Below are 25893 nucleotides of genomic sequence, written 5' to 3'. Positions count from 1 at the left end.
CTTTGCTCAAGGTTTGAAATTTTGAAAAATAAAAAGTTGGGGGGACGCGTGCTAGGCAGGGTTTTCGTAGGTGGACAAGGGTGCTGGGCTCTTTAAGATAGGCCCCGCCCCTCCGTCCCACTCCGGGCCCCGCCCATCCCGGAAGAGCCGGGCCCAAGCCCCTCCCCTCCCCGGCCTGCTGTCCCTCCGCCCCGGTGACGGGGAGCTGTCACGTGAGCGGGCTGCGTGCGGCTCCGCGTGGCGATGGTGGCCCCGCCGTACCGCTCCCCCGGCGGCCGCCTGACCCCGGCGGTGTCGCGGGCGCCGGCGCTGGCCCGGGTGCTGGCCCTGCTGGCCGGGCTGTTTCTGAGCGGCTTGACGGGCGCGATCTCGACCCCGAGGGACCACTGGGGACCCTACGGACCGGTGCCCCCCGCCTCCCGCAGCCGCTCGGTGGTCCTGGACGCCAGGACGGGCCAGCTGCAGCTGGTGGATGGCCGCCAGCCCGACTTCGTGGCCTGGGCCAATCTCACCAACGCCATTCATGAGACGGGGTAAGGGTAGACCCGACTCCGCTCGGAACAAGCGGGGAAATGCGGGGGGGTGGGGGGGGGGTGGAGAGGGGGCGGTGACTGGGCGCAGGGCCTGGCCTGTCCCCAGGACCAGCCTCTGGCCGATGACAGTGCCCTTGTCTCCCTGGGGTCAGTGTCCAGCTTCTGAGGATATAGCACCGCCCTCTGGACCAGAGCCCTGGCCGGGTGGGAGCTGAGGCAGCATCCCCCAACCGTAGCCTGGGGTGACTGCCCTCTGCCCTCTAGAGACCGGGTCCTTGTCGTCAGGGCCACTGTGCCTCCATCTGGAAGGGTCCGTGGCTGGTGGTAACACAACTTCCCCTTGTCCACACTTCACTTCCCCACCTCCTGGGCCTGCGGGTGGTGAGCTCGCCAGGAAACTAATTTTCACTTTCTTGGTTGTAACTGGCCCCACGGGGGCCAGCCCCTCGCTGCTGTTCCAGAACCAAGGCCGCAGGACAGAGCCTGGCTTAGCGGGTCAGGAAACAGAGGCTCCCGAAATTCCCACAGACCCAGGTGCTGCCAGGGCCTGGGCTCCGCTCCTCCCTTTCTTCTCTCCCGATCCAGGGGAAACTCTCGTGGCCAGAGACTTAGTATGGAGCCAACTGCTCCGTCCTGGGCATTCGCGATCACCGTCCTTCTCGCCGGGACTGTCCTTCTGTGGCGTGACTCTCACCCGATTCCTCTGCCTGTCTGGCCTCCCATTTCCCCTTCTTGGCCCAGGGTTTGAGGATGTGCTGTGGCTGGGAGGTTGGGTGGTGCCCCCCTCAGGCCTTATACTGGGGCTTGAGCCCATTCATTCATTCATTCATTCACTCACTCACTCACTCACCTGGTGTGCTTGCCTTGAGTTTATGGAGCTGAGCAGGTGTGGGGTGGGTCCCCATTCAGTGGGGAAGTCAGTGGGATTGGGGAAAGTCTGCCTCAAACCTTGTCCGCAGGGCCCTGGCCCTGGATCCAGGCTTTTCTGGGGATCTTGGGAAACTCCGCTCTGCACCCCATCCTGGGCTCATCCCAGTGCTTACACTGCATTGCCGTCTCCCGCAGGCATGGCTACTGCTGCCCACATCCATTTTGCTGGCGTGCATTAATTCCTGCAGATGTTGGGGAGACACAGGACACCCTCGTTTTGGTGCTTTGTGGCACTTGGGAGGGTATCAGATAGAAGAAAAAATTGGGAGGGGGGGTTTGCTGTAGACACAGGAGCTGGGTAGAGCTAATCTGGGGAGGCTCCTGGGAAGAGGAGGCCACGGGGTTGGCTGGCATCTAGGGAGGGAACCAGAGCTCCTTGGCTCTGTGGCTGGTCACTGCTGACTCACACACGTTTTGGGCCCTGCTTAGCAGAGCCAACAGGGCCCGAACATCTCTGCCTGGATGCCAGCTAGAGGAGGAGGCACAGAGGTGAGGCCAGGATGGGGAGGGGAAGGGTTAGGGGGAATCCCTCCTTTTCTCTAGACCCCAGATTTCACCACTGGGGATCCGGGGATACACTCCACATCCTCTTCCCTCATAATCTCTCTCAGTTGCGCTGTATCTGACTTTGGACCGATATTCCCCACACAGCATGGGAACCTTTAGGATTGGGTGTTTGGGGATCAGACATGCCCCCAGAGTTGGAGCCTGCACCAGCCCAGCTCTGGCCTTGGTCCTGCGGAGGCCGAACCCTCCAGCTTTCCCTCTTCCTCCTTCCCTGATCTGACCCCCCACCAGCTCTTTGCATACATCACCTTCCAGTTAGGAGAGGAAATGAAGATCCATATGAGGGAATTAGCCTCTTGGGAAGCCCGCAGACAACCCCAATCCACCAGCCAGCACCCAGAAACCCAGTCCAGCCAAATGGATAAACACAACCCACTACTTCTCTAAAAAGGGATGCGAGAGCTCTAACCGGTTTGGCTCAGTGGATAGAGCGTCGGCCTGCGGACTGAAGGGTCCCGGGTTCGATTCCAGTCAAGGGCATGTACCTTGGTTGTGGGCACATCCCCAGTGCGAGGTGTGCAGGAGCCAGCTGATCGATGTTTCTCTCTCATCGATGTTTCTAACTCTCTATACCTCTCCCTTCCTCTCTGTAAAAAATTAATAAAATATATTTAAAAAAAATAAAAAGTGATGCAAGATAAACATACGCATTCAAGAATGAGAAAGGGGTGACAGCCACAGATAAGGTGGGCACCCTACCTGGTGAGGGCATCCCAGGAATGCTGTACACTGAAGCCAGGTGGTGACCCCCTGCCCATCTCACACAAAAGGTCTGAATTTGCCCAACTGTGGCTTCTCAGAGGCGCTAGCCACCCCTGACATAAAATCAGTGTGGCCCAGCCGGCAGTGGCTCAGTGGTTGAGCATCCACTTATGAACCAGGAAGTCATGGTTCGATTCCCAGTCAGGGCACATGCCTGGGTTGTGGGCTCGATCCCCAGTGTGGGGCCTGGAGGAGGCAGCCGATCAATAATTCTCTCTCAGCATTGATGTTTCTCTCTCTCTCCTCTCCCTTCCTCTCTGAAATCAATAAAAATATATTTAAAAAAAAATCAGTGTGGAAAAAGATTGGCTTCACAGATCCCATGCTGCCAACTTTTAATTTTTTGTCAGGCAAGCACATTAAAAACAAAACAGAACAATACTTACTTACCTCTGTCAATTTTATCTCATAAGAGATCAGCTATTTTAAGAACCAAACAAGCAGAAAGGACATGATCAGAGAAAAAAATAAAAGCAGCCTTTAATGGACTCATTTAGTTTAGAAACACCCTCTTGTGGGTGTTTTTGTTTTGCCCAGGGATTGAGGTAGAGTTTCTCAAAACCTGCCCACCGGCTCAGTTGCTGACGCCCAAGCCTTCCCATTTTACAGACGAGGAGCTGAGGCTGGACGGGCAGGGGGGTGCCGAATGAGGCAGAATTTCAGGTTTGCGACCAGAGATCTAGGACACTTGCTGTAGGTGGTGGGAGGCGGCAGCCTCATCCGGGATCAGAAGGAATCTGATTAGGGCTGAGGGCCCGAGGCCATAGAAGGATCTGCAGAGATCAGCCAGGGAAACACCACACAGGAGCTGGGAGCAAAACCTCCCTCACCCGCAGCCTTCTGGGAAGGTGGGAGGGTCCCTGCCCACCTGGGTGTTCTGAAGACTCGGGCAAAATGAAAAAAGGCCATCTGAGTGGAATCACCCCAGTGGCCCTTGGAATAAGGCGGCCCTCCGTGGAAGCAGGGCGGTGACTAAGGCCATATTTGGGGTACTGCGGCCTGGCAGGGTGGCGGAGCGGAAATGCCACTTTCCACTCATCCTTCCTCCTGCCCAGCTTGAAAGAAGCCATGCTGCACTGTTTAAAATGTTGGTAATTATTATAACAGCAATGAACTCTTCGTGGTAAGAATCCCAGCAGTTTGGAAAGGTGGGATGGAACGTGGGAGGTTTTTCCCTTTCTGTCTGTAACCGCTGTTAGCTCTGTCAACGTAAGAAACGTCCGAACCGGGAAGAATTTTTGTCAGTTTATTTGAGCCAAACTGACGACAACTGCCAGGAAGCAGGATCTCAAGGGACTGAGAAAATGCTCTGGAAGATGGCAGTTTTACCGTTTATTTTATACACCAGAGTCAAAGGGGAAGACCCAATGAGTTCCATGAAATCCATTGATGGAAGATTCGGGAGGCGGGAGAAAGCCAAGCGGGGAGGCCTGGGGGACTGGATAAAAGGTAAAAGGAATAGACCAGTGGTCGGCAAACCGAGGCTCGCGAGCCACATGCGGCTCTTTGGCCCCTTGAGCGTGGCTCTTCCACAAAATACCACGTGCGGGCGCGCACATATAGTGCGATTGAAACTTTGTGGCCCGTGCGCAGAAGTCGGTTTTCGGCCTGGGCGAGTCTATTTTGAAGAAGTGGCGTTAGAACACCAAGGGGCCAAAGAGCCGCATGTGGCTTACGAGCCGCGGTTTGCCGACCACTGGAATAGACACACTTCTTTTACACAGGCCGGTAAAGGGTAGTTAACAGTTAACAATTAGCCTGATGATAAGAATGAGGGGGCTGGCTTGTGTTTTAGGGTGGGGGTTGGGGGGAGGGATTACTTTGATATTCCAAAGGCATGTTGTTAGGTAGGTTATCTTAGTCGCAAAAAGGGACGGGCTCAGGGAAGGTTTTTCCTTTTGTCAGGGAAAAAGACCTGCCTGGGACGTGACTGCCCACCACAAACTGCTGTTGGTGAGAAAGGTGTAATTTCAGGCCGTCTTAGTGGTCGCTTTAGGTCTCTGAGTTTGCAAGGTTGCCATGCAGCCTCCCCTTAGCCTGTCCGGTTAGCACGTGGCCCCTTTTGCATCCACACCCTGTTTGGTCATCATCTGTTTCCATGTCACTCGCACCTCCCCCATGAGCTCTCTGAAGGCGGGACTGGGTGCCATTCATCCCTGTCTACCCTGCGTGTCTGGTGCCCAGCGGGCACTCAGAGGCTGGCCTGCTGGACGCCTGGGGCGGCGGGGGGGGGGGGGGGTTGACAGTCTCTCCTCTCCACACTCTCCTCCGGCCGAGCTATTCCTGTCCTAGAGTTCCTGGTGGCATTTTAGCTGCCTTCCCACGAGGCCGTCTGGCTGAGCCTGGCTCCGCCTGGTCCCGTGGCCTCTTCAAGGTCACATAAGCGTCTTCCCGTTGCCCTCCTTACCTTAAGAGAAATTGCCTTAAATGTTTTCCTCCTAGTTCTAGAAGTCACCTGGGTGAAGAGTTTTGGGTCTTTGGAACAAGGATAGAACCCAGAACCACCAAGGAGAAGGCTGATAGATTTGGCTGCACGAAAACGAAACCTCTATGGGCAAAAGCAAAAGCAAAGCTCGATTAAAACACAAACCTATTTTCAATATGAGTGACAAGCCAAGGGCTAATACATACACCGAGAATTTCGCCCAGCCGTAAGAAAAGATCTTAAAAAACACAATGGAGAAAAATGAGTGAAGGACATGAACCAAAGAATTACAAATGACCAATAAAATTAAGAAAGTAGCCCTTGGTCGGTGTGGCTCAGTTGGTTGAGTGTCGACCGGTGCACCGAATCGCCGGTTCCATTCTGGGTCAGGGTACATGCCCGGGTTGCAGGCTCAATCCCAGTGGGGAGCATGCAGGAGGCGGCCGATCCGTGTTTCTCTCTCCCATCAATGTTCTGTCTCCCTCTCTCTCTCTCTCTAAAAGCAATAAAAACATATTTTTAAAAAGTTAATAGTGCCAAAACCGGTTTGGCTCAGTGGATAGAGCGTCGGCCTTCGGACTGAAGGGTTCCAGGTTCGATTCCGGTCAGGGGCATGTGCCTTGGTTTCGGGCACATCCCCAATTGGGGGGGGGGGGGGGTGCAAGGGGCAGCTGATCGATGTTTCTCTCTTGTCTATGTTTCTGGCTCTCTATCCCTCTCCCTCCCTCTCTGTAAAAATATCAATAAAATATATTTTTTTAAAAATAAAAAAAAAGAGTTAATAGATATGCGAGTGACTAGCACAGTGCCTGGCACAGAGGAAGACCTGATATTGGTGTGGGGGTGGGAATGAAGGTTATTTCAGTGTTTGGGGGAGGCTGCTTGTCAGTATTCATTCAAAGTAAAGATGCATGTTCCCTGTGACCCAGCATTTTCTCTTTTAGGGATTTGGCCTGACAAGTGCCCAGGGACAGACAGACAGATGCTCACGTGAAGGCAGTTCGTCACTGGTGTTGTGATGGTTTAACACTGGAGACAGCGGTGTGCCGAGCGGAGGGCCGCTCCGCCCCTGTCCCTGTGTGACCAGTGTCCCCTCCTCTCAGGTGGGCCTTTCTGGAGCTGCACACCAACGGCCACTACAATGACAGCCTGCAGGCCTACGCGGCGGGCGTGGTGGAGGCCGCCGTGTCCGAGGAGGTAAGGCCAGATGGGGACACCGGGGCTCCTGCCTCCCCCACACCCCACCACCGTGTCCCCAGGGAGCTTCGGAGGGCGCCGAGGTCTGTGCAGAGTGGGCTTCCCGCCCCAGCCTCCGTCTGGCCGGGGAGACAGGCTCACGTGCATTCCTTAAACGTTTCCACGAGGCTCCATTCAGTGCATACAAAAAACACATGACGTATTCCATGTTATAAAGCATAGCAATCAGGTGAACACCCAAACTACAGCCTACAGTGTCACTGATACTATTGAAGCCCCCCTCCCAAACCCATTCCCCGTTTCCCTTCCCCTTGAGGCACCCCACCCTAAATGTGGTGCCTGCCTTTCCCATTCACTCAGTCACTCAGTCATTCATATTGGGATACAGTTCATAGGCCGTAAAACTCACTGTTTTAAAATGTCTGATTCAGTGTTTTTTTGTTTTTGTTTTTACTATCTCATAAGGTGGTGCAGCCATCACCACTATCTAATTCCAGAACATTCTTATCACCCCAGAAAGAAGCCCCATGCATCAGCAGTCACCTTCCTTTTCCCCCCACACCCCGGCCCCTGGCAACCACTAACCTACTTTCTGTCTCTACGGATTTGGTTATTCTTGACACTTTACATGAACGGAATCCTACAGCCCGGGTCTTTGTGACCAGCCTCTTTCACGGAGCATCAGTTTACAGGTTCACATGTAGCAGGAGTGAGTCCCTCATTCCTTTTCATGGCCAAGTAATATTCCACAGCTTGTTATTTATCCCTCATCGGAGGATGGGCGCGTGATCGTGAGTTATTTCCGCTACCCAGCTTTTGCTAAACGAGTTTTATGACACGCGATGAATCCTAAACCGACATATTTTGCTTTCGTTGACCTGGAACTTCATGAAAGCGATCACCCTGACGTTCAGAAGTCGGGCAGCATCAGAAGGGGTGAGGCTGTGGCGTGAGGGCTGGCCCCCACACTGTGCGACACCCACTTTGGAAAATAATCTGGCATCAACCTGTAGAGCCTAACACACAGGCCCTCGTCCCTAGCGGTGACCGAGGATGGGCATGAGGTGTTCAACGCAGCCCCAAAGCGAGGGGACCCAGATGCCCCTCGCGGGTGACCGGGCAACCAGGGGTGGTGCCGCACACAGTGCAGGGTGCCGGTGAGAATGAATGAGCCACACGGTGAATGGGATGCGGGATGGCCAGAGGGAAAGCGCCCGGCACGGAGGACAGCACGCAGGGCTCTGTAAAACCCACACTCCTCATTCTGACCCCTGGGGGCAGTTTGGGGCACTGATGTCTGGGGAGGTGGTCAGACTGGACTAGGCCCACGTTGCGTTGACTGACCGACTAAATACATATATAGAGTGGGGGTCCTAGCAACAGGGGGTGTAATCTAGGGCAGACGCCGAAGGCTAAAGGGTTTCAGCGGAGGGAGAGGTCCGGGCGTCGGGCCTGGCTGGGCGAGAAGGGCCGTCAGGGAGAGGGGCCAGTGTGAGCAGAGGTGCCGCCATCCCGCCGCCCGCCCGGCGCTCTGGGTGAGGACCCTTAACTCAAGTGGGGAGCCGGTGGGGTCCTCAGGGAAGAGAGCAGCCCGCCGCCCTGCCCCGCCCACCTCGCCCGCCTCACCCGCCAGCTCATCTACATGCACTGGATGAACACGGTGGTGAATTACTGCGGCCCCTTCGAGTACGAGGTCGGGTACTGCGAGCGGCTCAAGAGCTTCCTGGAAGCCAACCTGGAGTGGATGCAGAAGCAGGTGGAGCTGAACAAGGACTCCGCCTACTGGCACCAGGTGGGCGGGGCCGCGTGCTCAGTGGGCTGCGGGTGGGTCTGCTGTGGGGACCTGTTCCCGCCCTTCCTGGCCAGCCCTTGGATGTGGCCATCGTTGTCTCCCTCCCTCAAATAGACCTGCCATTCATCCATCTGTCCAGTCTCCACCCGTCCGTCCTTCCATCCATCCATCCATCCGTCCATCCATCCACGTGATGGAGCTCCAGCTCTCCCTCCCGGCCTCCCTGTCTCTCTCTCCAGCCCATTCCGCCCTCCTGCCGTCAAAGAGCCCCTGTAGTCATTGTCAGCGCGCTGTTTTACTTGCATGCACGGGAGGTGCCTGGATTGATTGCATTAGAAAGCCTTTATAGAAGAGCAAGGGGAAGGGGAGAACTAGAAAACCCAGGAGGCCGGGCGCAGGGACTGCTGTTTCCCTCAGCTAGGTGAGCTGCTGATTAGCCCAGAGACCCAGGTAGGCACTGGGCCTTGGGGCCGCTGGCCAGGTCATTAACGAAGCCATTCATTCATGGACCCCCTGCCACCCCTCAAGTTTAACTGTGAAGCGCACACCACAGGCGGTCTCTGAGAGTGCCTGTGAGCACCTCCACCTCACCTGGGCCAGCTGTGCACCTGGCCCTCAGTAGAATTTCTCACTGTCCACCCACCCACCTGCTCCTACCCTCCCTAGAACAGGCTCTTCCTCCCTCCCATTCACCCCCCCCCACTTACCCACTCACCCATTCATTCACCCATCTATCCACTCACCCATCCACCCATCTATCCACCCCCCCCACTTACCCACTCACCCATTCATTCACCCATCTATCCACTCACCCATCCACCCATCTATCCACCCACCCCCCCCACTTACCCACTCACCCATTCATTCACCCATCTATCCACCCACCCATCCACCCATCTATCCACCCCCCCACTTACCCACTCACCCATTCATTCACCCATCTATCCACCCACCCATCCACCCATCTATCCACCCACCCCCCACTTACCCACTCACCCATTCATTCATCCATCTATCCACTCACCCATCCACCCATCCACCCATCTATCCACCCCCACACACACACCACCCATCTTGCAGATGCTTATGAAGTACCTGGCATATGCCCAGCACAGTTCAGGGTCCCGCGGGGACACAGTGATGATACTCCATGGTTACAGAACAATGACAGTGATGATGGGGAGAAGTCAGCCACACGAGACAGGTGTCCTGAGGCAGCAGCACAGCCAGTAGCTAAACTCAGAACAGCCTGGGAGGCTTCCTGGAGGAGGTGGCTTGAAGCTGGGCTCTTCAGCGGGCGTGGTTTGGGAGTTGGCACAGGGCAGGGACATACAGTGAATTAATGGAAGGCAGGAGGGTGCTTGGCATGGAGGGGTAGGTGGTGGGTGAGGGCTGGCTGGAGCCTGGCGGGTGCTCTGTCTGGACCCCAGAGCCCTTGCCACCGCAGGAGCAGGTGTGAGCCTGGAGGAGAGGCCTCACCCTCTGCCCCCTCCTCAGGTGCAGCTGACCCTCCTGCAGCTGAAAGGCCTAGAGGACAGCTATGAAGGCAGTGTGGCCTTCCCGACTGGGAAGTTCACCATCAAACCCTTGGGCTTCCTGTAAGTGCCACCCCAGAGTGGACAGGGCTGGGGAGAGGGCCACACGCCTCATAGTCAGACAGCCCTGGGCTCCGTACTGGCTGTGCCACTTCTTGGCTCCATGGCCTCAGACCGATCACCTGCCCGCCCCCCCCCCCCCCCCCCCCACACACACACAGAGGCTGAGTTTCCTTCTCTGTGAGATGGGCCTGTAATAGACTCAAGCAGGCACGTAAACGTGTGGCGCCCTGGGCTCCTCAGCCTGTTGCAGATCTCTGGGGACCTGGAGGACCTGGAGCCGGCCCTGAATAAGACCAAGACCAAGCACACTTTGGGCTCTGGCTCCTGCTCCGCCCTCATCAAGCTGCTGCCCGGCCACAGCGACCTCCTGGTCGCCCACAATACCTGGAACTCCTACCAGAACATGCTGCGCATCATCAAGAAGTACTGGTTCCAGTTCCAAGAAGGCCCCCGAGGTGGGTGGCTGTGGGTGTGTCTGTGCGTGGGCACACGGGCAGGGGTGGGGGAGGGTGCTAGGCCAGTGGTCAGCAAACTCATTAGTCAACAGAGCCAAGTATCAACAGGACAACGATTGAAATTTCTTTGGAGAGCCAAATTTTTTAAACTTCTTCTAACGCCACTTCTTCAAAATAGATTCGCCCAGGCCGTGGTATTTTGTGGAAGAGCCACACTCAAGGGGCCAAAGAGCCGCATGTGGCTCTCGAGCCACAGTTTGCCAACCACGGTGCTAGGAGATGTGGGCCTGGCCTTAGGCACACTGTGGTCACTGTGGCCATTCTAAGAGCTCATCTTATTTTTAGCACATTAATTTCCTCTTAGGAAACTTTTATTTCACAAGGTGTATTCATTAGCTAGTGCTGCATAACAAATCGCCTCCACATTTAAAACAACAAAAGCTTAAAACCACCATTTGAGGAGGGTGGGGTCACATGTCTATGGGTCAGCTCACTCCCCAGTAGGGGGCCTGCAGGAGGCAGCCAATTGATAGTTCTCTCTCATCAATGTTTCTGTCCTGTCTCTCCCTCTACCTTCTTCTCTCTCTAAAATCAATAAAAACATTAAAAAAAGAAAGAAAGCTAAAAATGGTACTAGTAAACAGTCATTATGTATGTGTGTGTATATATATATATATATATATATATATATATATATATATGTATTTTGTTACTAGCATTCACACCCACCCAACACACACACACACACACACACACACACACACACACACATCAAATGCCTGGCTTGCTAAATAGCAGACAGAAAGGTGGGGGTAGGGGTGGCCGGGGAGAGGTCAATGGGGGAAAAAGGAGACATATGTAATACTTTAAACAATAAAGAATTTAAATAAATAAATAAAAGAACAGAAAGGTGTGGGGGCCTGCTGCTCCCCACCGGGACACTCCCAAGTCTGGATGGGTGGGGGTGCGGGCCCCCCATGTGGGCTTGTCTGACCAGCAACCCCCCCCTCCGGCCCTGTCCCCCCCCAGAGAATTCTCCCCTGGCTCCTGGCAACAAGCTGGTCTTCTCGGCCTACCCCGGCACCATCTTCTCCGGGGATGACTTCTACGTCCTGAGCAGCGGGCTGGTGAGTCTCCCTCCCCTGACCCCGTCCTCCCCGGTGCTCCTCACGCAGCAGCGGCGGGCGGGCAGGGACCACTGGTTGGGTCTTCCTTTAAGAAGATTACTCAGTCGCAGTTGCTATACAATATTATGTTAGTTTCAGGCGTACAGCATAGTGGTTAGACGGTTATGTCCCTTACGGAGTGACCACCTGATAAAGCTAGTACCTATCCCTAGGGGGGTAGGTGGGGATTTTTTTTCCTTAAAAAAAAATATTGTTTAAAAATTGATTTTTAGAGAGAGAGGAAGGGAGAGGGGGAGAGAGAGAGAAACATCAGTGATGAGAGGAATCATTGGTTGGCTGCCTCCTACATGCCCCACACTGGGGATCGAGCCCACAACCCAGGGATGTGCCCTACCTGGACTCGAACTGTGACCTCCTGGGTCATGGGTCAAGGCTCAACCACTGAGCCACGCTGGCTGGACAGAGTGGGGCTTCTTAAATGCAGATCCCCAGGGCCCCCTGGGCGTCCTGAGCCTGCCGCCGGCCTGGGCCTCTGCACGGTAACACAGCTCCTCAGAAATCGCTGGTCTCGGGGCCTCCGGAGACGGCCTTGATCTCAGCGAGGAGAAGCCGTCCCTCTCCCGCGCGACCTTGCTGAAATGCCGCCTTCCCACAAAACCCCTCTAACCGGGCCAGGTTTTTTGAATAAATGTTGTTTACGAGGTGTTGTTTTTACCGGCTTTTCCTGGAGGGGGTCCAAACACATGTAGAAATCTGTGCCTGGCACCCTCCCCGGGGCAGCGGGCCCTGCCATCGCCAGGGCAACACGCAGAGGAGAAAAACCTGGCTTCAGAGATGCCCGTTTCCTCGGGGTGGGAGGGGGCGGGCTCCATCCTGTTAGCTTTTGAGGGGAGCGTGGGATTGAGTCCCTTAAGATGAAACAGGTGTGAGAGGGCCAGGCGGGCAGCCCCGTGCTCGGTCCCAGGTGGAAGTTTACCTCCCGTCCGGGCCCTTACCTGGATTTGTGCACAGACCCCTTTGCTGCCCGGGAGCTGAGAACCCCACCCCAAAGCAATGTTTTTAAAGTGTGCAAACCAAAACATTCTATTGAATGAGTTTATCAGAATGTTATCTAAGCCTGAAATGTTTATGCTGATAGAGAACGAGGTGCGGGTGCAGGTGCTGCCTGAGTCACTTAGAAGTGACGCGGGACCTAAACGATATTTTGAGGTCTGTGCATCCCTGTCACCTGGTGGGGAAGCGTGTGCTTTCTGTCCGTGAGTCTCAGGTACCCTCATACCTCCGTGGGGTGTCGCCTGTCTTAACAATGGAGGAGATGCTGATTTCAGGTTGACGTTAGTGGAAATAAAAGGTTCTGGTTTCCCCATCCAAGCCTGCAGGCTCCCTGAGAACTGCCCCAGGTTAAGAGCCCCCTGCTGGAGAGAGAGGAAAGTGACTCGCACTGCCCCTCCCTCCCCGGGGGCGGGGCTTTGGGGACCCAGCTGGTCTCAGCCCTGGCGATGGTGTTGGCTGCTCAGAGCTAGAGGGTGGAGGGCGGGAAGAAGCCGTCCCTGCCTGGGCATTGCAACTCAGGCCTGCTTTGCAGATTCTTCTATTATTCTTTTTTTTAAAAATATGTTTTTTAAAAATATATATATTTTATTGATTTTTTTTACAGAGAGGAAGGGAGAGGGATAGAGAGTTAGAAACATCGATGAGAGAGAAACATGGATCAGCTGCCTCCTGCACCCCCCCCCCCCCCCCCCACTGAGGATGTGCCCGCAACATGCCCTTGACTGGAATCGAACCTGGGACCCTTCAGTCCACAGGCTGACGCTCTATCCACCAAGCCAAACCAGTCAGGGCTAAATATGTTTTTATTGATTTTTAAAGAGAGAGGAAGGGAGAAGGATAGAGAGAGAGGAACAGCGATGAGAAACATCACGCGTTGTCTGCCTCCTGCACGCCCCCTACTGGGGGTCGAGCCCACAACCCGGGCATGTGCCCCGACTGGGAATTGAACCAGTGACCTCTTAGTTCATTGGTCAACGCTCAACCACTGAGCAGCACCAGCCAGCAGATTCCTCTCTTTCGCACCACATTTACGGCTGCTGCTATCTTAGCTGTTTCTCGGTTTTGTATGAAAAGGGGAGAAGCATGTGAATGTCCTGCTGTGGGGCACAAGCACTGATTGGGGAGCTGGAAGTTGGGGAGGGGGTCGCATCTTGGACCATCAAAGTCTCCAGCCTCCTCGGGCCTCAGTTTACCTGCAGCACGAAGGGCCATCAGTAGCCGTGCTCGCCTTTTCCCGGGAGGCCTGTGAGTTCGGAGACTGTGGCCCTCTGGGGGCTAGCAGCTCAAGCCCCCCAGCCCCCCGGGAAACTGCAGGGCAGGGTGGAAACGGCTGCTACCCTCTGGGGGAGAGTTGACCGCCTGGGGGGTCCCTGGACATGGCCCCCGGGCTCCTCAGGGGCTCGTCCAGGCAAAGCTGGTGCGTGGCCACGAGTCCCCTCTGTGCCCATCCGGCCCCCGAGGAACGTGCGTCTAGACCAGAGCAGGAGGTTTTGACACTTAGTCACCTTGAGCGCTGACGATGCCGCGTGCGCCGGCTGTAGCCAGCTGGCTCTTCACCAGCCCCCTCGGCTCTCCCCAGGTGACCCTGGAGACCACCATTGGCAACAGCAACCCGGCCCTGTGGAAGTACGTGCAGCCCCAGGGCTGTGTGATGGAGTGGGTGCGCAACATCGTGGCCAACCGCCTGGCCTTGGACGGGGACACCTGGGCGGAGACCTTCAAGAAGTTCAACAGCGGCACGTGAGTGGGCTTCTGGCCTGTTGGCCTCCCCGCCCCCGAGAAATGGCCCAACCTCCCCCCTAATACTCAGACCCTCTGCATGCCCTCACCCTCTGCATGCCCTCACCCTCTGCATGCCCCCACCCTCTGCATGCCCCCATCCTCTGCATGCCCCCACCCTCTGCATGCCCTCACCCTCTGCATGCCCTCACCCTCTGCATGCCCCCATCCTCTGCATGCCCCCACCCTCTGCATGCCCTCACCCTCTGCATGCCCCCACCCTCTGCATGCCCCCACCCTCTGCATGCCCCCACCCTCTGCATGCCCTCACCCTCTGCATGCCCTCACCCTCTGCATGCCCCCACCCTCTGCATGCCCTCAACCTCTGCATGCCCTCACCCTCTGCATGCCCCCACCCTCTGCAGAGCCCTTTAATAGATTCCCATGAGGGTCCCCTCCCTGGTTTTGTTTTTGAATCCTCACCCAAGGGTACCTTTCCATGGCTTTCTAGAGAGCCTGGGAGGGAGGAAAGGAGGGAGGGAGGGAGAACATCGATGTGAGAGAGACTCATTGATTGATTGCCTTTCACACGCGCCCCGACCAGGGCCAGGGATCGAACCTGCAACCCAAGCACGTGCCCTTAACTGGGAACTGAACCCGAGACCCTTCAGGTTGAGAACTGACGCTCTAGCCACTGAGCAACACCAGCCCGGGCACCCTCCCTTGTTTTATATACGGGGAACCTGAGGCCCGGGGCGGGGGGGCGGGGGAAGCATTTGCCCTCTCCTGCAGGCTTCTCCACCCGGGAAAGGCCCCGAGGAAGGACAGGAAGAGAATTTGGAACTTGAGAGCTTGGGGGCAGTGGGGAGGGTGTGGGTGGGCGAGGGCTTGACTATCGGGCAGGGGAGGCTGGGCAGCGGCTCCAGCCTCCGTTCAGTCCTCCCTCCTTGCGCCCGGCAGGTACAACAACCAGTGGATGATCGTGGACTACAAGGCGTTCGTGCCGGGTGGGCCCAGCCCTGGGAGCAGGGTGCTCACCGTCCTGGAGCAGATCCCGTGAGTGCCCTGGGGAGGGGGCAGGGCTCCAGGCCGAGACCCCGAGGCTGCAACGTGTGGGGAGAGAAAATCTAAGGAGGGCGAGGCTGGCAGAGGAGGCAGCCCAGATGGGGCTCAAGATCACAGGAGCCCTCCCTCCCCGCCCTGCCCTCTCTCGCCCAGGGGCATGGTGGTGGTGGCCGACAAGACGGCGGAGCTCTACGAGAAGACCTACTGGGCCAGCTACAACATCCCGTAGGTGTCCCCTCCTCGCCCTCCCGTGTCTGCCCCGCCCCCTTGCTCAGCTCTCCCCGCTGTCAGGGGCCCTGCCCACGTGATTCTTTAAACCCGCCCCACCCTTCTCTGGTCCGGAAAGCCCTGGCCGTGTGGGGCACAGCATGGCGCTTAAGTCAGCATCCGTATGACTTCCCCGTCCGCAGGGTGATGGGGGTGAGCCGACTCGGGCGCTGACCCCGCCATGGCTCCCGGGCTGGGGCCCCTTTAACTGGCTGCGCCTCCAGCCCCTCGGGACCTCACTGGGCATCACCTGGGTGACGTCGTTTGGTCCTTAGACCGTGCTAGCCACAGCTCCTGTTCCCATTTCACAGAGGGCAAAACTGAGGCCCCGAGAGAGCGCCTCACTTTCCCAAGGCTCCCTGGCTGGGTGGTGATGAAGCCAGGGTGGGGAGCAGGTCTCTTGGGCCCCCTGAGCCTGAGCTTGGCCACCCCGCCAGGCCACCCCCCAGCACGCACAGGTCATTGCTGTCCTGACCGCCCCTCTGCCTCCCGGCGCGGCCAGGCGAGGTCAGTGGGAGCCACGAGTGACCGCTCTCATCCCCGGCAGGTCCTTTGAGTCCGTGTTCAACGCCAGTGGGCTGCCGGGCCTGGTGGCCCAGTACGGGGACTGGTTCTCCTACGACAGGAGCCCTCGGGCCCAGATCTTCCGGCGGAACCAGTCGCTGGTGCACGACATGGACTCCATGATCCAGCTGATGAGGTGCATGGGGGACAGCGAGCCCGGAGTCACGTGGCACGCTCTGTGCTGTTCACGGTCACTCATTCAAACCTCTCAGCACGCCCGGGCAGGCAGGGGTGCGGCCCTACTCAGCCTGAGTCCCGCCGCCGCGGCCGGCCTCCCCTTACAGGCGGGGACACTGACCTGCCGCTGCGTGATCGCCCTGGGCTGGGCGCGGGCACAGAGCAGGTCCCCCACTTCCTCAGGGCCGCCCTGTCCCTGATGTAGAAATCCACCGAGCACACTGAAGCGGATGTGTAACTGGGACTGTCATCCCCAGAAATGCTGTAGTGGGACAAGAGGGGGTCTCTCCTCGGAGGACGGAGGACGGGGTGATGAGGTGGAGGGGCGAGGGACCCCAGCAGCAGGCGGGGCTGGTTCATTGAAAACAGGGACTCTTCTGGGGCTGCTGCCAGGAGGGGTTTGGTCTCCCCTTCACCCCCGCACCCCCCCTCCCCCGCCTCTTCCCAGCACGACCGGTCCCTCCCTCCCCCCACCCAGGTACAATGACTTCCTGCACGACCCGCTGTCACTGTGCAAGGCCTGCAGGCCGCAGCCCAACGGGGAGAACGCCATCTCGGCGCGCTCCGACCTCAACCCGGCCAACGGCTCCTACCCGTTCCGGGCGCTGCAGCAGCGCTCCCACGGGGGCATCGACGCCAAGGTCTGCCAGGGCCCGGGGCTGTGGGTGGGCTCGCTCACCGTGAGGGCTGGGAGGGGGTGGGGTGCAGGCTGGGCCAACGCAGATGGCAGGGCGGAGTCAGGGTCAGAATCGGGCTGGGGTGGCCCAGGCTGGGGTGGGTGCCAGGGCCCTGGGTTGGGTTGGTTTGGCGCCCAGCCTGGCTGACACTCAGCCGTCTGTCTGCTCTGCGCCGGCCCCCAGGTGACCAGCATGGCCCTGGCCAAGGCCTTGCGCCTAGTGGCAGCCAGTGGCCCCACGTGGGACCAGGTGCCCCCGTTCCAGTGGAGCACCTCGCCCTTCAGCGGCCTGCTGCACATGGGCCAGCCCGACCTCTGGAAGTTCTCGCCCGTCAAGGTCTCCTGGGACTGAGGCCGCCTCTGCCGCTGCCGTGACCTCCTGCTCGCCCCATCTGTGGCCTTTGCCCCCTGTTGTGCCCAGAGCTGGGACCCGGGTCTGCCAGTTCATGCTCATCTGGGCACCTCCTCCTGGGTGGGGCCCGGGACTGACCCTCTCAGGAGCGGGTGCCATTTCTGTCTCCTCTGCCTCTCTGCATCTGTCTCCTTCTTTTCCCTGTTTCTCTCTCTGTTCTCTCTGCTTCTCTCTCACCGCCCCCCCCCCCCCATGCTGCCCCTGCGGAGGGACCAGGTCTTGGGGGCCCCGCGGCCTGGGCGTTCCCTGTGGCGGGCGCCGATCCCCGGCCCCAGCTCCTCTGCCCCCTCGGGAAGCAGCCGTGTCCCTGCTGGACAGCTTTTTCCTGAACAGAAACGAACACAAACACAAACCAAAGTTCCTGGCGACCGTGGCTGAGGCCCCAGGGTCCTCTCTCCGGGACCAGGCAGGAGTGTCCTCCTGCTCCAGCCTCATGCCCCGCCCCGACGTGGGCATGCCCCAGGCCTCAGGCAGTGCCCACGGTTCCCCTGCTGCAGGTGCCAACTCGCAGGCTGTGACGATTAAACGAGAGAGGCCGTGCCCTGTGTTGTGCTTTCGGGCAGGGGGAAGGCTGGGTCCGCGCCTGTTCTCTTCTCAGGATTGGGATCTGCACTGTCCTCCATGCATCTTCCTGTCCATCCTTTTGTCTGTCCATCCATCCATTTATTTCCAACCCACCCACCCATTGTCCATCTACATATTTATCCATCCATCCATCCACCCACACCCATCCATCCACCCACATATCACCCATCCACCCATCTCTCTATCCATCTGTTTTCCAGTCATCAGTTTATCCATTCATTATCCATCCACCCATATACCCATCCATCCACCCATATACCCATCCATCCACCCATATACTCATCTATCCATCCATCCACCCATATACCCATCCATCCACCCATATACCTATCCATCCACCCTTATACCCTTTCATCCATCCATCCATCCATCCACCCACCCACCCATATACCCGTCCATCCACCCATATACCCATCCATCCACCCATATACGCATCCGTCCACCCATATACCCTTTCATCCATCCACCCATATACCCATCCATCCACCCATATACCCATCCATCCACCCATATACCCATCCATCCACCCATATACCCATCCATCCACCCATATACCCATCCATATACCCATCCATCCACCCATATACCCATCCATCCACCCATATACCCATTCATCCATTTACCCATCTATCAACCCCTATACCCATTCATCCATTCATCCATCCACCCATATACCCGTCCATCCACCCATATCCATCTGATGTTTATTGAGCACCTACTTTGTTCTGGATCCTTTTCTGGGACCTTTTAACCACAAGACCTTCCCAAGTCCTACTGTGGGGTACAGAGCAACACAAAACGAGTCCCACCCTGTCTGTTCATACCCAGAAACCTACATTGGAGATGAGACTCGCCCAATGCTGTGTGCGTGGGGAGAGGAAAGCACACGCCCTGGAGTCAGAGACCTGAGTTCAAATCCTGTCTCCATCTCGTACTAGCAATGGGGCCTGACCTCTCTGAGCCTTGGTTATCCCCTCTGTAAAATGGGTGAGGATGTGAGCAGCACTGCGGGGGGTGGCTGTGACCCGCTCAGCATTCACTCACCAGCAGGTCTCACCCACCACTTAGCACAGGCCAGGGCCTGCGTACGGCCCTGTGGCTGCCTTACAACTAAGGCACAAAGAAGTCCCTGCTCCGAGGGAGGCTTATGGTGGTGAGGGAGTCAACGCAGTAAATAACACGGCGTGCAGGCGCTGAGACACGGTCTGGAGGAGGTCAAGGCTGGGAGGCTCGGTGATGTGGGGCCCCCCAGGGCCGTTGTGTGGGGAGGGGCGACTCCGGGCTTCTCCCCAGCATGATTCTGGCCCCTCTGCTTCCTGGGAGGCGGGACAGCCACTTAGCTGGGGTGATTCTGAACAGAGGTTGGGGTGCCATGCCTGGTGGCCCACTGGGGCTCCCGCTGACCCCGCAAAGACAGGACCCACCTCTGCAGAGGCTGCCAGAGAGGCCGCTTCTCTCGGCCCCGTGCCCCGGAGCTTCCCACAATCCTCAGCTCCACAGTGGCAGCTGCTGCTCGTCCGTGGCCTCTGCCCTTCCCTGATGGACAGGTGCCTGGCAGCTGGTCGGCCAGCCCCCTGCGCCTCGGATCCTCCTCTAGTGGGCAGAGGGGCTGCCTGGCCTCGTGGGGGTTCCGCGCCCGACCCAGCGGGACCGTGGGAGCTGGAAGCTGTCCCCCCCCCCCCCCCCGGAGCAGGATTCTGGGCTGGGCACCACGTTGGTTCCACTCTGTCCCCAGGGGCTGTTCTGGGGCCACGGGGCTGAGGATTCTCGTGGCGATCAGAAGGCCTGAGGCTGGTGTGGGCTGAGGGTGGGTTTTTCCACTCCTCCCCAAATCTCCGCCTCTGTCGTTGGGGTGGGTGGGGTCCCTGCAAGCCTGGGCTCATTGCCCGGTGTCCTGAGAGAGGAGAGTGGTCTCAAACTTGGCTTTGAACTTGGGGATCCAATCAGGTGGCCAGTGGCTGCTGTAGGTGGTTCCGGGACCCTCCTGAGGGGTGATGGGGGCCCCTCCCAGCCCTCGAGGCTCCTCCTTTACACGCTGGCCCCCGCCTGCCTTGAGAGACGGCTTCGTGTTTCTAGAGGGTTTGCTGGACACTGACTTCGTGTCCACTTCCTCCCTGTCCCTGAGATGATGTCCGGGGTCAGTGTACACCCCCCGGGGATGGGGGCTCCCTACCTGCTCCCAGTGGTTCTGGGATTAAATCACTCTGTTCCCTCGCCCCACCCCAAGCCCCTCTCGTTCAGCGCCACCTCCCTCACCGGCTTCCTGCCCTCTGGCATGCAAGCCCAGCTGGGGGTGGCGGGGGGGCGGGTCTTGAGTTCCATGTGGGGCCCCAGGTTCCTGGGACTGGGGGTGGCGGTTGGGGGTGCTCACTGCTGATAGCAGGCCTGGGAGCAGGCGTGATGGGGTGGGAGGAGGGAAGGGAGGAAGACAGTGATGATGGAGAAACGCAGAGGCTCTTTGCTTCATAAATACCTATTTTTCTTTTTCAATGAAAACGTGTGCACATTAGAAAAATGGGTGAGGGTGGGGGTGGGCTTCCTGGGAGTAAAATAAAGATGGCTCCTCAGCCTGGGCTGCGGGCCTGTCCGCCTCCCCAGCTGGAGAGCCTGGGGGGGCGGGGGCACACGGTGCTCCCAGGGGGAGCCTCCTGTGTGACCTCGGCCCCTCGCGCCCACCCTGCTCCGGGGACCGGATATGTTACCTGTGGGCAGTGTCGCCCTGGCAGGGGTGGCTGAGGGCGATGGCAGAGCAGTCACACAGGCAGCAGGGGATCCCTGGCCGCCGACACCCTCCCCCCGCCTCGACTGCGAAGCGTGTGGCCCTCTGCCCAGTGGGCTCGTGGGCACAAGCAAGCACCGACTGGCCTGGCCGCAGGCTCGCAGCCAGGCACAAGAATGATATGTACAGCGAGGTGCTGGGGAAACTCCAGCCGCTGCCGGGGTCCCCGGGTCGGGGAGACCTTCACTCGGGCAGCTCATTCTTCATGCCCAGCTGTTTCTTGAGGTCCTGCAGCTGGGCCAGGCTGATGTTGCTGCCCCCGCAGACGATGACCACGAGCGAGGACAGCGGGGTGGGCAGCTTCCCTTCCCCTTGCAGCTTCCGCACCACGTGGCTGTAGACCGCGGCCAGGGCTGCCCCGCAGGCCGGCTCCACCAGGACCTTCTCCTCATCTGCCGGGGGACGGGGCGGGAGGGCGCTGGGTCAAGCTCGGGGGCAAGGAGCCAGTCCGCTCTCGGCCCTGGCCACACTCGCAGGTCCTTCCCTCACGTTCCTGGGTTGACCGTCCAAGCCCTGAGCTCGGTGCCACATTGGTGCTGACACTGAAGAAACGGTTGTAATCGCCTGAGCAGTGTGTTGAGAAGGGTGCTGAGGCATCACCTGAGTGAGGGTGCCGTGGCCGATTAGCCAAGCTGACTGCTGGGACAGCCTAAGTGCTACCGTGTGTGTGTGTGTGTGTGTGTGTGTGTGTGTGTGTGTGTGTGTGTACACGCGCGCACACGCCCTCCTATCCTAGGTTGAACCCAGAAAGAGTCCAACCTCGTTACAGACCCAATTCTGAATCCATCACGGAGGCCTATACTATCCTTTTTCACCCTGGCTGCCAGGAAGCTCAGAACCAACATTTAAAAATAGTTATTATCCCCTGCTGTCACGGTTATCAGGCTTCCCTTGTGCCTCTGGCCTTTCTGTTTTTACTACTGCGTTGTATTCCATGGGGAGTTCTAGGAAGGGATGGGAGACAGAACTGTGGACAAACTTGCAGCTTTGGAATCCCCTGGCATACCGAGTAGCCAGGACAGCCACTTGGCTCCTGAACCAGCAGGCTGGGTCTCGAAAGGACTTGGCACATACCCACAAACTTCTCAATGGCGGCCACAGCCTCCTGGTCCGAGACCACTTCCGAGAAAATGGGGTATTCCTGGAACAGCTTCAGGGCTTGGGCCCCCACGGTCTTCACACACAGAGCCTTGGCCACACTGGAGGGGGATGGGCATGGAGCATGGGAATGGGGGAAACAGAGGTCGGAGAGAGGAGGGAAGTGCAGATCAGAATGGAGAGGGAGAGAAAGAGACAAAGTTGGATGTGAAAGGGAGGAGGAAGTGGGGTCCATGGGCATGGGGTGGGGGTGGGGGTGCCCTCTATAGCTGTAAAGTCCCAGGGGCTTCCCAAATAGAGCGGGGTCTTCTAATAAGATTGTTGGAATGGGGGTGAATGGCATCATTTCTGTTCACCTTGACTCATGAACAAACACCTGCAAGGCCCCCTTGTGCTTCCCTGATAGGACTCCCAGCCTCAGCTCCGGGGTCCCCTTCACCTGCCCAAGTCCCGTCCTGTCCTTCAAGGCTCAGGATGAAGGCTGCCTCCTCCAAGGAGTCTTCCAGGGGGAGCACTCAGTCCTGTGGCCCCAGGTGGAATTCTCAAATGATCCTCCCCATAACACACACACACACACACACACACACACACACACACACGCACGCATACACACAATGACCACTTCCTGAGAAGGCGTTAGGTGCCGTTCATTCTCACAATAACTTTTGTGGTTAGTTCATTGGTTCCATTTTATAGAAGGGAAGACTGAGGCAGGGCGTGTGCTGTCACTTGGCCAGGGAGCCGTGGTGCTGGGACTGCAAACAGGACCCGTATACCTCCAGGACCTGCCCTGGTAATCAGCCTCCCCAGAGACCTCACTGGCTCCGTTCCCAGCTCATTTCCCCATTCGCCCATGAGCATCTCCTTGATTGGACCACCTCAGCCCTTAGGCCAGCATATGGCCCATAGTAGGTGCTCAACAATGACTTCTTCACTCGCAGCACTGCAGGAGCAGAGGCCCACATACAGCTCCGGGGTGCGGGGCTCAGGAATCCAGCTCAGTCTGCCCATCTGTGGCAGAGATCTGTCTACCCTATACTATTCTAGCTGCACACAGGGACACCTGGTAGGAAGACATTTCCCAGCCTCCCTTGCAGCAGGTGTGGCCATGTGACTAAGTTCGGGCCAATGAGAGGAAAGTGGAAGTACTGTGTCTGTCTTTAAAGGGAGGGGCATAGCTTCTGCCCTGCTTCTTCCTTCCTGTCAGATGGAGGGTGGGTGTGAGAGCTGGCACTTAGGCAGCTATTTTGGCCCATGAGGCGACGTAATAAGGACGGTGGAGAACAAACGCAGGGGACCTGGGCACCTGGCTTCATAGAGCTGCCCCTGGATTGCCTCCCTCTAGACTTTTCTTTTGTTAATAAGAGAGGAAATAAAATTCAGTCTTGTTTAAATCGCTATTTGGGTTCCTATATAAACCAGCCAAACCTGATCCTAATTAAACACCATGTGCCAAAGGTTTGGGCTGGGATGTGAACTCCTTGGGAGCAGGAATGGTGTTTACCCACCTCTCTCCCCGGGATCAGCCGGGGTCTTGCCCATGTTAGGGGCTCAGTAAATGGCTGGCAAGTGAACGAAGAGTGCAGCCCAGCTGGCGTGGCTCGGTGGTTGATCATCCACCTCTGAACCAGGAGGTCACGGTTTGATTCCCGGTCAGGGCACATGCCCAGATTGTGGGCTCGATTATGGGGGGCGTGCAGGAGGCAGCCGATCGATGACCCTCTCTCACCATTGATGTTTCTATCTCTCACTCTCCCCTCCTCTCTGAGATCAATAAAGATATATATTTAAAAATTGAATGAAGAGTGCAAAACCCTGCCACAGAGGAACTCAGTACATGATGAATATTAGACTTTTTTTGCAAGAGGAAGTGTGACGGTCATGGTTCAGGGCCACGCACACATGGGCTCAGTCCCAGCAGCACCGCTCACTGGCTGTGTGGCTCTGGGCAGGTGAACAAAAAACGGGGCACCGGGATCTACCTGCAGCCAGCACCTAGGGGGTGCTGAAGCCCTGATGAAGGCAGCCCGGCTGCTCACCTCGTAATCTGGTCCAGAGGGATGAGCTTGCCGGCAGAGGTGGCCGTGTGGAAGCTGTGGGCTCCCTTGGTCTCCATGGCGATGATGGGCACGTCCCCCCAGCCCACCTCCTGCAGCCCCTGGGCCACTCCGCACAAGAGGCCGCCGCCGCCCACCGACAGCGCGATGGCCCCCGGCTTTGCGCTCAACGTCTCCTTCAGCTCCTTCACGATGGAAGTGTGGCCTTCCCTGGAGGGGGGGGTGGGGGGTGCGGGGGGAACCGGGTCAGGGCTGGGGCCCTAGGCAGGGGTCCTGGAGATACCACTCGCTCTGTCACTTGTCCTTGGGGCTGGCCTCCTCCCTGACTCCGCCCTGATTTCCAGCTGCATCTCTGCCTGGAGGCTCCGGTTGCCCCCCCCCCACCCCCCGGAGCTGCCTCTGTGTGTGAGCTGTGCCCACAGGTGACAGCCCTGAGAACACCCCTCGCCCAGGGCCTGTGTGAGTGAAGACTCGTGTGCTGGTGAGCAAACACCCAGCATCCTCTCCTGCTGCTGAGTAACTGGTTCATGTTCCACTGGCTCCCAGGGGGCCCCAGGAAATCAAGCTCCAGCTGCCACAGCAGGGCCCTGCCCAGGAGAGCCTCAGTTAGAGGCGTCTTTCCTGCCTCATCTCCCTCCCCCTCCGCTCGGGAGTCACCTCCCAAGTCAACAGCTTTCCCCGGAATCCTGGTCTCGGGACCTGCTCCCGGGCACCCAGAGGCAGGCACCTGGGTATCTGAGCTCGCGATCGCTCACGGCCGTGGAGGACGGGCGTTGGAACACACATGTGTGTGCTTCTAGGTGATGGTGTGTGTGCACACACATGTGCAACTGCTGTGCATAAGAATGTGCCCACGTGCCTTGTGGCAGGCGCCCACCCAGTGGTCAGGAGGTGGCTGCCACCCTGGGCTCCATGTACCAGATGAGGGGGTCGTCGAAGGGAGAGATGAAGACCCAGCCGGGGTTGTTCTTCGCCAGCGCCGTGGCCAGCTCCTGGGCCTCCTCCAGCGTCTGCAAGACCACAGGGGACGCGGGCGGAGGTGAGAGGCCAGGGGACCCTCCTCCGCCACCAGCTGCCCTCGGTGGCCCTGCTCCGGGTCGGCACTCACCTCACCCACCACCGTGACCGTGGCGCCCTCATTTCTGAGCCGCTCGATGGTGAGGGCAGGCGTCGTCTTGGGCACGACGATGGTGGCGGGGATGCCCAGCCTCCTGGCGGCATAGGCGGCCGCCATGCCTGCGTTGCCCGCTGCCAGGGGTGGTGGGTAGGGAGTGTGTCAGTTCGGGACGGCCTGGGGGCCCAACCCCCGGCCTCTGAACCCCCCTGGGTGACCTCAGGCCTGCCCTCTGAAATTCCAAATCGGGCTGGCTGCAAATGTTTGCCACGGCTCCCGGCTGGGGAAAGCAGGGCCCAGGGAGGTGGAGCGCCTGCCCCGGGGCACACAGCAGAGGACAGGAGGAGGCGTGCAGGCGCTTACCTGAGCAGCAGACGAAGTGTTTGCAGCCTCGCTCAGCCCACTGTGGAGACGAGGGGCGGGGTCACCTGGAGTCCTACCCACCCGGCCCCTGGGAGTCTAACAGAGCTGGTTTTGGAACTTTACGGCCCCAGCCTCTCAAGCGACCTCTCCCCTCCCCAAGGAGCCTGGCTCAGGGCGGGGATGGACAGGCGGGCAGCTGAGAGCTCTGGGATCAGCCCGTAGGGGACCCTCGTGCCGGGCACCCCTTCCCCAGAGGAAGCGCTAAGGGTGGGTGCACGGGCCTCGTGGGCAGTCCGAGGGCCTTGCCTGGAGCTCCTTGGGTTCCACATGGCACCGGCCCTGCCCATTGAGGAAAGAGGACCTGCCCCCCTCCCCGGAGCCGCCCTGTACCGTCTGGCAGAGGTGGCCGATGCCCCGGATCTTGAAGGAGCCCGAGGGCTGGGCACTGTCCATCTTGATGTAGACGCTGGTGCCGGCCACCTTGGACAGCGCCATGCTGTCTCGGATCGGGGTCTTCACGTGCAGGGGCTCCCGGGAAGCCATCGCTGGGGGAGGGAAGGGTGGAGGCGGCGGAGCTG

General features: G+C 58.3%; 2 protein-coding genes across 2 annotated transcripts; one reads left to right on the top strand and one right to left on the bottom strand.

Moving 5' to 3' along the window:
• The first annotated feature begins 174 nt into the window (after nt 1-174).
• On the top strand, nt 175-17873 carry PLBD2 (phospholipase B domain containing 2). Its single transcript, XM_079762502.1, has 12 exons — nt 175-533; nt 6321-6414; nt 8048-8206; nt 9704-9804; nt 10045-10259; nt 11289-11386; nt 14019-14179; nt 15119-15214; nt 15377-15448; nt 16038-16190; nt 16710-16872; nt 17092-17873. The coding sequence occupies exons 1-12, from the start codon at nt 244-246 to the stop codon at nt 17257-17259; spliced, it is 1770 nt and encodes a 589-aa protein (XP_079618628.1). The 5' UTR covers nt 175-243; the 3' UTR covers nt 17260-17873.
• A 2993-nt stretch (nt 17874-20866) lies between these two features.
• SDS (serine dehydratase) lies at nt 20867-25858 on the bottom strand (the record flags this gene model as incomplete). Its single annotated transcript, XM_079762805.1, has 7 exons — nt 20867-21075; nt 21758-21882; nt 23821-24048; nt 24757-24848; nt 24947-25086; nt 25316-25355; nt 25706-25858. 7 exons carry the CDS (start codon nt 25856-25858, stop codon nt 20867-20869), a joined length of 987 nt encoding a protein of 328 aa, XP_079618931.1.
• Between the last annotated feature and the right edge of the window lie 35 nt (nt 25859-25893).

Source organism: Cnephaeus nilssonii (assembly GCF_951640355.1).
Source record: "Cnephaeus nilssonii genome assembly, chromosome: 22".
NCBI classification, from domain to species: Eukaryota; Metazoa; Chordata; class Mammalia; order Chiroptera; family Vespertilionidae; genus Cnephaeus; species Cnephaeus nilssonii.
Note: the sequence above shows the minus strand (reverse complement) of the source record. Positions and strands in the feature narration are given on the sequence as shown.